This window comes from Globicephala melas, chromosome 4 (assembly GCF_963455315.2).
Source record: "Globicephala melas chromosome 4, mGloMel1.2, whole genome shotgun sequence".
NCBI lineage: Eukaryota > Metazoa > Chordata > Mammalia > Artiodactyla > Delphinidae > Globicephala > Globicephala melas.
Window position 1 is genome coordinate 68,755,433 of NC_083317.1, and position 16,223 is coordinate 68,771,655.

The 16,223-nt window shown below is 40.0% G+C and overlaps 1 protein-coding gene across 1 annotated transcript in view; it reads right to left on the bottom strand.

The window, feature by feature from the left end:
* Positions 1-16,223, bottom strand: part of HACD2 (3-hydroxyacyl-CoA dehydratase 2) — a 91,782-nt gene that overhangs the window by 74,679 nt on the left and 880 nt on the right. The window contains exon 2 of the mRNA XM_030858442.2: positions 14,256-14,373. Within this exon, the coding sequence (XP_030714302.1) occupies positions 14,256-14,373 (118 nt within the window). The remainder of the gene's footprint in view (positions 1-14,255; positions 14,374-16,223) is intronic.

Genomic DNA, 16,223 nt, shown 5'->3' on the forward strand with positions numbered 1-16,223 from the left:
CCCACATGCTGCGGAGTGACTAAGCCCATAGGCCGTAACTAGTGAGCCTGTACTCTAGAGCCCATGGGCCCAACTGCTGAGCCCACGTGCCATGACTACTGAAGCTCACGCACCTAGAGTCCATGCTCCCCAACAAGAGAAGCCACTGCAATGAGAAGCCCACGCACCACAACGAAGAGTAGCCCCCACTTGCCGCAACTAGAGGAAGCCCGCACGCAGCAACGAAGACCCAATGCAGTCAAAAATAAATTAAATAAATGAATTCATTAAAAAAAAAAAAGAAATTGAATGAGATCCCTGCATTTAACGAGTCTCCATTAACTTAAAGTCTGAACAGGAATCTCAATCTGTTCCATATTTTCAATCAAAAATTTCATTGCTTTTGCAGTTATAGCACCGTTGCACTGGAATCCTTTTCAACTAAATATGCAAGCTGAAAATGCTATAATGTTTACAGAACAGAATGTGCAGAGTGAACAAATTACTCAATTATTTTGAGATGATACCTTTATTTCACTTAAGCTCCCTATTCATACCAACTGTGCTAGGTAGAATCCTAAAGATGATTCCCTAAGATTCTTGTACCTTGGTTATCCAATCAAACACTAAACAAGGTACCACAGGGCGGGAATTTTGCAAATGTAATTAAAGTCCAAAGTCAACTGATTTTAAGGCACAGAGATTATGTGGGTAGGCCTGATCCAACCAGGCCAGTCTTTTAAAAGCAGAGAGTTTTCTCCAGCTGGTGGCAGAAGAGGAACTCAAAGATATTCAAGGAACAAAAGATATTCAATATGCCATTTCTCACTTAGAAGATGGAGGAGGCCATGTGCAGGGACTGGAAAGCAGCCTCTAGGAGCTAGGAGTGACCTCCAGCTGATAGCTAGTAAGGAAATGGGACCTTAGACCTACAACCACAGGTTAAGTGGATTCTGTCAACAAGCTGAATAAGCTTAGAAGCAGACTCTTTCCCAGAGCCCCCAGATAGAAGCCAACCCAACTGGCACCTTAATGAGACCCTGAGCAGAGAACCCAGCCAAGCCCAGTTTCTGACTTATAGAACTGTGAGCTAATAAATGAGTGTGGTTTTAAGCCACTAAGTCTGTGGTATTTTGTCATGCAGCAAGAGAAAACTAAGACAATGACCTTCTTCTAACTTAATAAGCTTTTTGTTTAATTTCTCGTAAAGATTTTTAGTATGAATATGTACTACAAAACTATCAATTTATATTTGGAGAGGGATCAGCCCATGGTATATACAAAAGTCAGGGGGAATACAGACCTCCACTGGGTTGGACTGTCTCAGACAGCGCAGGACATCTACTTATAGCACCCCCATTCATTGTGGCAATCAAAATACCCTCTCAGTTTTCTAAATCGCACTCTAGAGGGGTCACACTGCTCTTGCTGAGATCTACTGAGAATTACTGAACTAAAATAAGCATACCTCATTCAGAAGACTTGCCATGTTCAAAATCTCCCTTGAAAATATGTCATCGTGCTAATGATCCAATGTCAGCTGCTAGGAGTGTTCACGCGGTTGAATGCTCCCCAATATGTCTGCCACCAGTGTCTGTGTTCCCTGGGTGAGCCCCCCTTCCCCAGCCTCTCCAGGAGACTCCCCAAAGCCAGCAGGAGACTGGGGCATGAATGGAACTGGTAGAATTTGTACACAGGCAGCCAGGCTCCAGCGCTGGTGTTCTTAACCACTACATATATTATTGATTTTGAGATCTGTGCCTTACAAACCATAAATATTCAGAACTTTGAGCAGTACATTTGCTTCTCTCCTGTGTCTGGAATGAGAGATAACCAGAAGTACAGATTTAGACTCATTCATGAGCAGTTTCTAATGGTTTAGCTGGATGGTCAGGGACTTGGAAGGAACAGGATTGGAAGATAGTGACAAGGAAAGTTGGGGAAGAAGTATGTGGATGGATCTCTTAGAATGGGCATAGACATTGAAAATATTTGTCTCACGTGAATGCTCACCAAATGGCATCTACTGTAAAGGAGACTCTTAATGATGGTGGACAAAATGATGGACACTATTAACGTCAACTAGACTCTTCCCAGCCATCCCAGTGTTTCCTCAATAGACCCATGAACAAATTGGCCACGTTAACAAGAATGGAGGCTACGCACGGGCTCAACAACATGAACTTCCTTTTAGCAAGGCAGACCTGGTTAACCCTACTGCTGAGCGCCTAATCTGCCAATAGCCGAGATCAGAATTAAGGGCCCTATAAAGCATCATTTCCCAGGCGGACAGCACACAACCTGAGGGTAGGTCGATTACATGGGATTTCTTCCACCAAGGAGGGAGCAGACATTTGCCCTCACTGGAATAAACACATACTCTAGATATGGATTTGCCCTCCTTGCCCACAATGCCTCTGCCAGTGTCGCCATCTATGAACTCACAGGGTGCCTGATCTGCCATCATAGCATTCTACAAAGTATTGTGTCTGATCAAAGAACTGACTTCACAGCAAAAGAAATGCATACATCAATGGGCTCAGGCCCACTGGATCGTTTGCTCTTAACCACATATGCCATCACCCAGAAATGCCTGGCTTAGTTGAAAGGTAGAATGATTTACCGAAGACTCAGTTATGATGCCAACTGGGAGACAGCACCTTGAAAGAATAGGGTTCTGCCTTACAGGACGCAGTTTATACTTTGAATCACAGATGCTGTATTCCTCATCACCGGATTACACAGGTCCAAGAATCAAGGGGAGGAAGTAGGAGTGGCTACTCTCACTATTATACCTATTAACCCACGTAAAGAATTTCTGCCTTCCATCCTGGCAACTTTGAGCTCTACTTGTTTGGAGAGCTTAGTCTCCACAAGGTTACTGGTTGCACCAGGTGACAACAATGGTTCTACTGAATTGGAAGATTAGACTGCCCTTTGGCATTTTGGGCTCCTTATTCATGCTACTGCACCAATAGGCAAAAAAAGGGGGTTTATCTATGGAGGGAGTGGTCAATCCTGATTGCCAAGGGGATATCATGTTGCCATACACAATCGAGGCAAAGCGGACTATATATGGAAGCCAGGGGGTTCTGAGGCACCTCTTAGCATTTCCAGTAGTAAACGTTAATGGAAAACTACAGCAACCAAAAAGAGGCAGAATGACTAAGGACTCAGACCCCTTGGGAATGAAGGTTTGGGTCACTGCTGTGGGTAAGGGAAATATGGAATGGGTAGTAGAAGAAGGAAGCCACAGGTATCAACTATAACCTCATGATCAATTACAGAAAGAAAAACTGCAAAAAAAAAAAAAAAAAAAAGCAGTAAACATCTCTCTCTTGAACCCTTTCCATTTCCACCCAGTGGCAATAAGCTCATTTTAGTTTCAAAATTCAAGCTCAATGTTGAATGTCATCTTTCACAATAGGTTACTTTGAAACATCTTTTTTGTAAAAGTTTCTAAGATTTGCACTAAGGAAATTAATTTTGTAAGTTACCAACAAGTTTGTTCAGTTTCATTTTTTAAAAAGACTTCCATTTTTTAACGAGTAGTTTTAGGTTCACAGCGAAACTGAGAGGAAGGTACAGAGCTCTCCCATTTACCCCCTGCCCCCCACTCAAGCACAGCCTCCCCACTATCAAAATCCCCAACCAGCGTGGTATGTTTGTTACAACTGATGGACCTGTACTGACACATCACTGTCACTCGAAGTCCGTAGCTGAGGGTTCAATGTTGCTGTTATACCTTCTATGGGCTTGGACAAATGTATAATGACATGTACCCACCATTACAGTATCATACAGAGTAGTTTCACTGCCGTAAAAATCCTCTGTGCTGTGTCTATTCACCCTTCAGTTTCATTTTTAATCCAAGGTAAAATAACAATAACAAAGTCCAAAAAAGAGTAACAAGTCTCAAGAGGAATACGAACCCAAGCAGCTTTAGTTCATGGATTTAACATTATTCAGCTATAGTAAGTTCCAATTTCTGTCTTTCAATTCAAAATTCCACATTCCTGGAGAAAAGTCTGACCAGCCCAGTTTGGGCCAGGTGTGCAACCCTGGATCAGCGAGCTATGGCCTGAGAGGCAGAGTCAGGGGTAGAGATGCAGCTGGTATGGGTCTAGTGGTAGAATTGTGAAAATTTCCAGAGAATAAAACCCCCTGAGCTGGGCAGCTCCACAAAGCATGTCTACTACACTCATGTTATGGAGAGGTCTAGAACTAATTTGGGTTATGTTTACCAGTATTTGGTTAGTTTTGAAAATTATATGTATTTATGATTTCATCTTTTTTTCTTAAAACTTACCTATATAACAACATGTAGCCTTGAAAGACATCGATACGTTATCAGCAGTTATCATTATCTTATGACCGACATGTTTTTTCTTCTTTATGTGTATCTGGGTTTTGCTACGATGAATATATAGCACTTATGTTATAGATGATTATGATTAGAGGCAAACACCTTTCCCCTCTCCTCTGGCTTCATGAGAAGGCTTTTCTTCCAAATATTTCTGGTCTCTCTCCACCCATTAATCACTTTACTTGGGAAAGGAAGGATGACGCATCTGATCAGTAAATTGGCAAGAATGGGGCATGCGTACCTCAGCTCCACCCTAGGGCTTCCACAGAGAACCCCAAGCTCTCTGGTTTTCTCCATGCTGCCCTGGCCCCTGCTGCCTGGGGGAGGCAGAGTCTACCTCTGGAGTTCAGTTAGCAAACCTGCTTGACTTGCACACTAACACACAGCCTCCCGCTAGGCCTTTATCACTAATAAAGGTGATTTTTAGGGTCCTTATACAATTTGAGTTATTTCCCAATGTTCAGAACATAAGCAAGAAAAAGAGGGTATTTAGTGCGCTCTCTCAAAGGTTTCAATCCAAACATGTTTTCAAAATCCTTTTATATCCATTTTTGAAGGAGGAAATAGGTGAAATTTCCATAATCACTGTTACTTTTTCTGTCACTTAATCTGACCTTTTTTGCTGTATTTGGCTCTATAATTTATTAATTCATTATCTGCTTTATTTTCATATTCTGACTGTGAAATGTTGAAGCCCCACAGCACTTAGAACTGGAAAAAAAGTGTTAAGGTCATCTAATCCAGAATATTCATTACAGAGAGGTTGAGACCAAGTGGCACAACCAAGTCTTAGTACCCCAATTTCTTGTCTCCAGTGTTCTTTTACATATACTGTGACACTTCTCAAGTACAATTCTATTTTTACTTCTTTAGCCATTTCTGCCAGCTTTTCTATGATAATCATTCAGCCATTAATAAATTCCACCAACATGTGTCTACCATGTTCCTTCTGCGTGACAAATTGTAAATGCGGCAAGTTTCTCTTTGGCTTCTGCTCTGAAATCAACTTTATCTTAAGCAGGATGGTCCTGTTTTTCTTGCCTGCTTGGTCGTGGAAGGCTGGTTTGTCCTTTAGTAAGCTTACGTCAGTCTTACAGGCAACAGATTGTTGAATTTTGCTTTTTAAACGAGTAACCACCATCCTACTTTTTTACTTTGATAAAATTAATGAGTCTACTTGCAAAGACATCAGAAACAATGCATTTGTGTGTACTCAATCATCCTATAAGTTTATTGTTACTGCTACTGTCTTTTTAATTTAACAGATGTAAAATTCTGTACTTCATTTTAAATCAAAAGATAACCTATCTAAGCTGTCTATTTTCTTCTTTTTTCAAAGAACTTTTTTTAAAAATAAATTTATTTATTTATTTTATTTTTGGCTGCATTGGGTCTTTGCTGCGTGTGGGCTTTCTTTAGTTGTAGTGAGCGGGGGCTACTCTTCGTTGTGGTGTGTGGGCTTCTCATTGCTGTGGCTTCTCTTGTTGCGGAGCACCTGCTCCAGGTGTGTGGGCTTCAGTAGTTGTGGCACGCAGGCTCAGCGGCTGTGGCTCGTGGGCTCCAGAGTGCAGGCTCAGCAGCTGTGGCCCATGGGGCTCAGTTGCTCCGCAGCATGTGGGATCTTCCCAGACCAGGGCTTGAACCCGTGTCCCCTGCCTTAGCAGGTGGATTCTTTTTTTTTTTTTTTTTGTGGTACGTGGGCCTCTCACTGTTGTGGCCTCTCCCGTTGCGGAGCACAGGCTCCGGACGCGCAGGCTCAGCGGCCATGGCTCACGGGCCCAGCCGCTCTGCAGCATGTGGGATCTTCCCGGACCGGGGCATGAACCCATGTCCCCTGCATCGGCACGTGGACCTCCAACCACTGCGCCACCAGGGAAGCCCAGCAGGTGGATTCTTAACCACTGTGCCTCCAGGGAAGCCCTCAAAGAACTTTTAAATCTTATTTTCCTAATTCATTTTTGTTTTCTATTATACTTTATTACATATTTATTACATATTATATCTTTCCTTTTTAATTTAAAGATTCACAAAGTGATATGTAAATGCACACTAAAGTATATAGAATAAAAAGCAGAAATTCCCTTGTATTCCCCCCAAATACCACATCCGTCCTCAGAGGTAAGCACTAGTAACAGTTTGATATGCACCCTTCCATACCTTTTCCAATATCTGCAATTTGCTTTTTTTCTTTTGATTTTCCTAACCTGAAAACATCACCATATTTTAATAATTATTCTCATTACTTTTGTCTTATGAATTAAAAAGTTTATAAACTCTGTTGTGACCTAAAATTTACATCACAAGGTTTGTCTTCCTTTGCTTTCCCTCCTTCCCACTTCGTTCTACCCTGGGAGAATCTGAAATATTTTATGAAATTACATGTGGATACCTTGCAATCTGTATGACGGTCTAAAGCTATGCTGTCAATGCAGTAGTCACTAGCCACATGTGCCTATTTAAATTTCAGTTAAAAGTAAATAAAACTCAAGATTTTCAGTCTCACCTGCCCCATGGGCTCAACAGCGGCTAGTATATCAGACAGCACAGATTTGGAATATTATCGTTGCAGAAAGTTCTTCTGCACAGTGCTAGTCTAAAGAATTGGTTAATTTTATTGGACTTCCCTGGCGGCACAGTGGTTAACAAACCGTCTGCCAAGGTCGGGGACACGGGTTTGAGCCCTGGTCCAGGAAGATCCCACATGCTGCAGAGCAACTAGGCCCGTGCGCCACAACTACTGAAGTCCGCACGCCTAGAGCCCATGCTCCACAAGAGAAGCCACTGCAATGAGAAGCCCGTGCATCGCAACAAAGAGTAGCCCCTGCTCGCCACAACTAGAGAAAGCCTGCATGCAGCAGTGAAGGCCCAACGCAGCCAAAAATAAATAAATAAAAAATAAATTTATTAAAAAAAAAGAATTGGTTAATTTTATTTACTTATATATCAGTTAAAAACCCTTTGATAAGGTTCTTTCAAAGTTCTATTATTTTGGTAGGTGTTTTCAAAATGTCTCCATCTGTAGGAAATTGCATGGTCTGTTATTCAGGAATCTAATGCTGTCTCCTAGCTTCATATGAATCTTTTTATTTTTCAAAGTCTAATGTCCCAAGTTGTTTTACTATTACATTTTAAGATCTCTTCTCTGCTAGAAATCACTTATCTTTCTTTTAAGTTTAAAAATTTAACAAATAGGTGCCCAGGAAGGGAAGGGATTTTTTTTCTTGAAAAACAGTGCCTATGTACAACTCCATATACTCTCAATAACCGCACTGAGAGGGGCTTTCCGTTCTGAATAGTTTTCTAGAATTTTTCCTGATTGTCTTTGAGCTATACTTTCCAATCTTTTCTACTTCTGGTAGCCGTACTTTTTGACAGGTTGTATACCCTCATTCTGTTTTCTAGATACCTGGGTTCTACTATACTATTCATCTGTTAAGTTTCACTACTTTCCTGTATATTTTGTTTTTCTGTTTTATTGATAATCATTCATGCATTAGCTAGTCCACCAACACATAATATCTCTGATATGCCTGGCACTATGTATTTTGTAATGTTCTTTTTGACATTCAAATAGTACACTCTAAACAGTCCCAATGGTTTCTGCTCTGTAATCTGTTTTAGCTGAGACTATAACTAGGAACTCCCGCCTTTCTTGAATCTTCAGTATCACTTATTTCTCTGCACTGTGGCCTGCTTCCTGCCCTGAACCGCCACCATTGACATTTTTAGTTCTCTTAAAAAAAAAAATTTTAGCACACTCTTTTCTATAGCCAATACCTATCTTCTCTGAATACCGTATCAATTTGCTTGAGTTGTTAAGCAGTGAGGCCTGTGTGGGTGGACTCCTGTTTCCCACAGTCTCCCTCTTCCCTTCTAATGTTGTGACACTTATTAATTATACCCAAGTTCTATTTCCCTCTGGTTTTCACACTGTTTCTGAAGCTGGTTTGTCTGGGTTTGCTGTCATTCCTGTTTGTGTCAGATAGCTCTACTATGACTTGCTCTGCTAGCTTTTCAGAAGTCTCTTTTAGAGGGCTGGTTTCTCAAAACAAGTCCTCAGAATAAAGTTAGTCTAAAATGTGCATATAGCTTGTGTTTCAGAAGTTCCTTTTTAAAATTACTGAGAAATTAGCATGTTTCCAAAAGGAAGAAAAATATTACAGATGATGGTTATGTCCCCAGATGAGTTCAGAAAGGCAAAGTTAATATATAATGTGCCTAAAGTATTAGTAATATCACAGAACCCAACCACCTAGTATCTCTGTGGGAAAAAATCATCCAGTAGTTGAGGCAAAAAGACAAAAACTGGCAGGGAGACAAGATGGGAGCCCTCTTCCTACAAATTCTTAAGATTTTGCTATATTTTAGAGAAATATCCAAAATCAGTTTCCTATTATTTCATTAAAGGATCTGAGGAGAGTTGTGACGTGAGGCATGAGAATTAGACCAGAATACAGAGATGGGGCTTAGAAAACAACAAAAGCTATCTTCTCTCCTTCACTGCTTCTCCAGAACCAGTTCTGCCATTTCAGACCCAGTCCTAAATCAACTCTAGGAAAAGATAACAAATGACACTATTTTTCTTTATTTTATTTTATTTTTCGGTAGATAAGAGGGTTCCAAGCATTAGGAGGAGATAGAAGAGAATAAGAAGGAAAGGAGGTGCCTGTGGTCCATTAGATATTCCAAGATGGACGGTGGCAGGTAAATGATATTGAATATATGTACTGATGTACATGTGTTGAAGATGGTCTGTATTAGTCTCAACAATTAATGTCTCTGCAGAGCAGTCCTTAACCTACTGGAATCCTCACTGTCAATCACAGAGGCACATCCAATTACGAGTATTTGAAAATGTCTTTGCTGCAATTACATTCTTATGTTAACTAAATATATTTAGAAATCCAAATTCTCTTAGAAATAATTTTAAAGCGCCACAATGTAGGATCTTTAATTTCTAAACTTTAACTCAGTTCTTAACAAAGCTGGAAAGATAGTCTGTCCTTATCCATGAACATCATGGACCCGAAAAAAAGAATAAAGTAAAAAGAAAATTTATCCGGCTCATTATAGATGAATAGCATTTTTTTTTTTTTTTGCGGCACGCGGGCCTCTCACTGTTCTGGCCTCTCCCATTGCGGAGCACAGGTTCCGGACGTGCAGGCTCAGCGGCCATGGCTCATGGGCCTAGCCGCTCCGCGGCACGTGGGATCTTCCCGGACCGGGGCACGAACCCGCGTCCCCTGCATCGGCAGGCGGACTCTCAACCACTGCGCCACCAGGGAAGCCCCTGAACGGCATTTTTTAAAAATTGAGATATAATTCACATATCACAAAACTCACTTATTTAAAGTGTACATTCAGTGATTTTTAGTTATGTTCCCAAGGTTGTGCAACCATACCACCATCTAATTCAAGAATATTTTCATCACCTTAAAAGGAAATCCTGTACCCATTAGCAGTCCCTCCCCATTCTCTCCTCCCCACAGCCCCTGGCAACCATTAATCTACTTTCTGTCTCTATGATTTGCCTATTCTGGACATTTTGTATAAATGGAATCAAACAACACATGGCTTTTTGTTTCTGGCTTCTTTCACAAAGCATGTTTTCAAGATTCATCCATGTTATAACAAGTACCAGTAATTCACTCATTTTATGGTATGGAGATATATTTTATTTATCTATGAATGGCATTTTAAAAATATACTTTTGCTACCTATGTTAATTAGCTCTCAGATTCAACTCAAGACACATTGTAGTTATTCACACACTGATCCCTTGGCCCACAAAGTTATCAGTATTTTACTTTCTAACAATTTATAAATCATCTCATGCCTTACCATCTTCACTGTATTGCGTCTCATTACTTTGGTAAATACTTCTTGGACTTAATGCCTAGCACCACTTTTCTATAAATTGTCCCTTCCCTCCAACTTCTATATGGTTAATGTGACCCTACTCTTGTCTACAGGTCCAGGAATAAGCACCTGATTCAAGCTGGACATATATAGGCCCTTTGCTAGGAATATGGAAATGGAAATAATATTGTTTTTAATTAGCTGCTCTCGATTGCAGAAACTACAATCTCAGGAGTTTTCTGTTACCATTGTCTGCCACACAGACTAAGAAACCAAAAACAAAACCCAGTCTGCAAGAAGAGAAGAACCAGAGAAAAAGAGAGAGAGACAATAGTAGAGATAAGAGACAGAGCAAGACCTCCTGGGTTCCCTGTGGTGCTCCAGTCCCAGATTCCAGGCCATTCCTAAAGCCCAGCTGCATCCCCACCCTTGGATTCCATGGGACATACTATACACTTATAATAAATTCCCCTTACAGTTTAAGTCAGTTTCTATAATCTCCAGCCAAGAGTCCTAACATAGTCATCTACCCAGTAGGATTTTAAGGTCTTTACTAGCAAGGGCTCAACCTCCATGGCACCCATTACAGTGACTCAAACACATACTTATTTAACTATCACCTGTGGAATATTTTGAAAAACTATCTATAAAAATTACTCAAGACATTCTTGGATACGTGTGTGGAAAAAAATTAGGATTTCTGTCTACTTTATTAAAAAGCTATATTATTGGGACTTCCCTGGTGGTCCAGTGGCTAAGCTTCCATGCTCCCAACGTAGGGGCCCAGGATCAATCCCTGGTCAGGGAACTAGATCCCGCATGCCGCAACTAAAGGTCCCACATGCCGCAACTAAAGGTCCTGCATACCGTAACTAAAGGTCCTGAATGCTGCAACAACAACAGAAAGATTCTGCATGCCACAATGAAGATCCCGCACACAGCAATGGAGATCCTGTCTGCCGCCGCAACTAAGACCTGGTGCAGCCAAAGAAATAATTTTTTTTTTTTTTTTTTTTTTTTGCAGTACGCAGGCCTCTCACTGTTGTGGCCTCTCCCGTTGCGGAGCATAGGCTCTGGACGCACAGGCTCAGCGGCCATGGCTCACGGGCCCAGCCGCTCTGCGGCATGTGGGATCTTCCCGGACCGGGGCATGAACCTGCATCCCCTGCATCGGCAGGCGGACTCTCAACCACTGCGCCACCAGGGAAGCCCCAGAAATAAATATTTTTTTAAAAAGCTATATTATTGTATCACAAACTCAATATATCTTTGCACCCATTTTGCAAAAAATCATTTAATTTCCTCAGAAAGTCTTTCTGTATTACACTACTACATGCCCATTTACACTTGCTTAGTAAATGTTTTATATTTTTAAAAAGCAAAGTGTTATATTTTCCTAAGAAGATTTGAAGTTTCTTGAGAACAAGTAATCTCTATTTCCTCTTAAAGCAAATTCCCACAGAACCTACTAAAGAATAATCACACAGATTACTATTCAGAATATTCATGCAGAGATATAAGTGAGTAGCTGACCTCCCTGGACTCATTTTTTCCTCCTATAAACACGGTTTATTGTCAAGCACGAATAATTTCCATAAGGACAACTTATCTGTAATTAAACAACACTAAGCACATTATTATACTATGTAGGTTAGGTAGGCAATAAAACATTCCTTAATGGACGGCTCAGGAGATGCAGCTCTAGCAAGCCTGCTCTCTTGTCTCAGGTTGAGGGGTCTACTGCCATCACTGCCATCTACAAAGCTAATTCTCTGCACATCCCAGGGAGTCTTCATTCATTTTGCAGAGTTCTTTTCCCAAAATCAAATCCAGGATTTGTCACCTAATTGGGTCTTAGTGGGGATAACAGAGATAAAACCAGAACTCCAAAATATTTTCTTAAATCCCTATTAAAAATTTTATAGGGATAAATGCGCTAATCCCTCCAAGTCTAAGATCTGGTTCCTGAGTAGATTTTGCATCACACTATTTAATGTCACAACCTTCCCTAAGATATCCTTAAATTTTAAAAATTATACCTCTAATATTACCAAGTCTTACAGAGATAGAATCCCCTTTAAATTAGTAAATTATTGAAGTATTCCAGTTGGATACAACTTACTATATCAAGCGCTCAGGCAGTTTCTGATGGTCTTGACTCCAAACTTGGTTCTCTGTAGCTTGAGAACTGTGCTGGCCAAAGCTCTGACAGACAAGTGATACTTATTTACTACTGCCCCTTTCCCCCCAAAATTTAAGCCTCTAAGTTTACAATATGGCCCACACAAGGATTTGCTAGTCTCCTCAAACTCAAACTGTTAGGGCAGAAAGGAACTTTACAAATCTACTTCAAACTAATTATTTTACAAATGAGAAAACAAGGTGGACAAGAGATAAATGACTCGCCCAAATTCACAAAGTAAGTTGGTAAAACCAGCATGCTTAGAATAAGGGCACTCAGCCTCCAGCTGTACGTTCATTTCATCATACCATCTAACTTAAACATATAAGTATGGACAGTATTGAAATCTCTCTGCTTTCTGGGAGAAAAAAACCCAAAACCTACAACTTCCTGCTTTCAGAAATGAGGGTGAGGGCTTCCCTGGTGGCGCAGTGGTTAAGAATCCGCCTGCCAATGCAGGGGACACGAGTTCGAGCCCTGGTCCTGGAAGATCCCACATGCCGTGGAGCAACTAAGCTCGTGTGCCACAACTACAGAGCCCGCGCTCTAGAGTCTGTGAGCCACAACTACTGAGCCCGCATGCTGCAAATACTGAAGCCCACATGCTGCAACTACTGAAGCCCATGCATCCTAGAGCCCGTGCTCCTCAACAAGAGAAGCCACTGCGATGATAAGGCCACACATCACAACGAAGAGTAGCCCCCAGCCTGCCCGCAGCAACGAAGACCCAACGCAGCCAAATATAAGTAAATAAACTAATTAAAAAAAAAAAAAGAGGGTGAGAGGTTGAGGTAACATCTCATTTCATGGAGATAAATGGTCTTTTCTTAAACAGCCTTCCAAATGTCATGATGGGCTTGGCCTAAAGGCTAGGTAAAATGAAACTGAATATCAGATCTTCTGTGCAACCCGAAAATTTTTCACCATAATGAACTATGGCAGCTATGGTGTGTGCCCAAAGCTACCTCATTCCCCCTTTTCCATTAACGAAGTCTACAGTCCCTTGGCCAGAAGTATGGGCATGTGTCCTAGATCTGACTAATCAAGTATTTCACATCACTGGCAAGAGTGATTGGTCTAGGTAAGACCAACCAGAAACCTTCCCTAACGCTGAAAAAATAAGCTCTCTCCCACCAGGTGGAGAAGGCAATCTGCAGTAGGAGAGCCTAAGACTAATATTCAAAGAGAAATAGAGAGAAGCAGTGATGAGAGATGGAAAGAGAGTGCTGCAACATCAAATCCTTGGTTCTCATTCCCAAGCTGGTTCCTTTGATTTTGTAAGTTAACCCTATTATCTTTATCAACTACAGAAGCCAATAAATTTCCTTTTGCTTAAAATAATTTGAATTGCAAGTCAAAAATCCTATCATATACTTACCCCAGAAGACAGGACTGGATATATATATTACCCTTAATACAGGGAAATTAATAAACTATTGTTTAAAAAGGTTTTTGGAGGCTTTTAAACAGGCTCTACTATTTCTTATATTTATCATTCCTGACATCCTACACTCACCAACTTCACTGTTCCCATTATATGCCCGGTCCCTGTAAGTATCTGAGTTTGCTAACACTTCCCTAGGAAGTCCCTAGAATTTTTAAAAATCCTAATATAAGCTTGTTTCATTTGATTGCCAATAAAAGTTAAATGTAAAATATATTCCAGGTAATACAAGTTAAATGAGATCTTATTTATGTAGAATGTCAAAAAGATAAACCAGGTATCAACATTATACACGGCGTTCTACGAGGCAAGTTTTCAACATTTAAAGCAAATCCAGCAGAAACATGGCTACTTCAATATAATTTAGTAGCTTGTTTTTAATTTTAAAACAACAGAAATCAACAACAACAAATCTCAGGACCCACCTCCAATAAGGCTCCAGTTTGGAAGAATTTCAAAGGCTTTTCAATGGAATAATAAAGGCTATGATAGCTACCCTTAGCCAGGTATGCTCTGACCAGACCAACAGCTATAACGAGCCACCTAAGAAAAAGAGCAATCAGAAGGAAAAAAAAAAGTAAGTAGGATTATAATAGAAAGATGTGGCAATCATAGATATTACTAAAGGTGACCTCAAGATCTGTGTCCTAGGTTTATCGATTATCACTCTCAAACGCTAAGCTGTATGTAATGCACAGAAATGTTGCACCTCCAGTAGCACCCTACGAAGAGTGCTTTTTGCAAAAGCACAGTGGCACCTCACCCATCTGGAGCTCAGCTTTTTGGCAACCTTGCCCGTTGAGAACAAGACCAAAAGGAGGGAAATAAGCTAAATTGGTCCTTGAGCAGCTAAATTAGGTGCCAGGAAGTCCAAGACAAGAGAAAAAAACTATTAAAGGAAAATTTTAAATGCCCTGTGCAGTTAAAGGGTCTGTAATAACAACAGGGTGGAGAGATGTTTTAAACTATTTTTAGAAGTATCTCATTGAACATACCCCTACCTTAAAATCTATTCTTTTAAAAGACTGCAAATGACATATGAATAAATGGTTTGTTTTTTAAAAAGAATAAAAGGTTTTTAAGCTGAGATTCCCAAAATCAATTTAGTAAAGAAAGCCAGATCAATACAAAACACAAAACAGGGAAGCACTTAGGCATATGGCTCTGAACTCTACATTTCTGTTCTACTGTCCTCCAAAATAAATTTCTCAGGCCTTGTAGTTTTTTATTTGTTAAGTTCCATAATTAAATGAGGTATATCATTATTAAGGTGTGTCTCCTTGAAGGTGCTAACAGATTTATTTATGTGTAAAATCTTAACTAAGCAGTGGGGTATGTGGTCTATGTTATTTCTAGAAACTATCATACAAATACATCTAACAAGAGTTTGTAAAAAAAAAAAAAAGAAATGAATTCCTTAATGGTGTAACTGGTTCAGCATTTTCAGTAGCCTAGAAAAAAAGCTTACTTTACTCTCATATCCCCAACTTTTCTTCTGGTTTAAGATACCACTCCTGACCCTCCACCCCATTCTCTATGTTCATGGTTCAGGAATAAAGGCTTCTTTTCGTCTTCCCCAATGTATCTTAAAATCCCTCTTCAGTACAATGCTCTCATCAAAGCCCTTGCTAAGATGACAAGAATTTTTATATATAAATACACACATATGCACTGATGAATATTCTTTTAAAATCATTCTGTGACCATTTATGTGATAAAGAAAACGTGCATCTGTAATATGGCTTCTAAACCCAGAACTACTACTAACAAGTTCTGTGACCTCAAGTCAAAACTTCTCTGAGCCTAGGTTTCAATACTGGCTGTTTCTAATACTAGCCATAAAGCCTATGATCCTCTCAAGATGTGTTTGCGTGTGTGTGTGTGTGAAAAAAGCAAGGTGCTGAAATGCTAATCATTAGCATTCATATTTTTAAAATACCTATGTACACATATTTGCTTGTATCAGTATCTGAAACATAAACAAAATTATCTGCCTTCCAGGGAGGAAATCTGGGTGGAAGGGAAGGTAGAGGGAAGATTTTCACTGTATGCCCGTGCATACATTTTCAATTTTGCACCTGGCCAATGTATTATCTATTTTAAAAATAAATAAAACTGGATGTTCATTATACAGTTCTTTCAACTTTTCTATATGTTTGAAAATTTTCATAATAAAATGTTAAGAATTTTTTTTTACAAATTTATAAAATTTAAAAATATATAACAGTCTGATCCTGTGATCCTTGTCATCAAAAATAATGGGGTCAGAGAATTAGAGGAATCTTGGAGATCACCTAGCTCAACTCTTTAGTTTTTACAGATGAAAAAACGGATGTCTTGAGAAATAAAATGATTTATCCAAGGTCACACAGTTAGTGTCATAACTACAACTA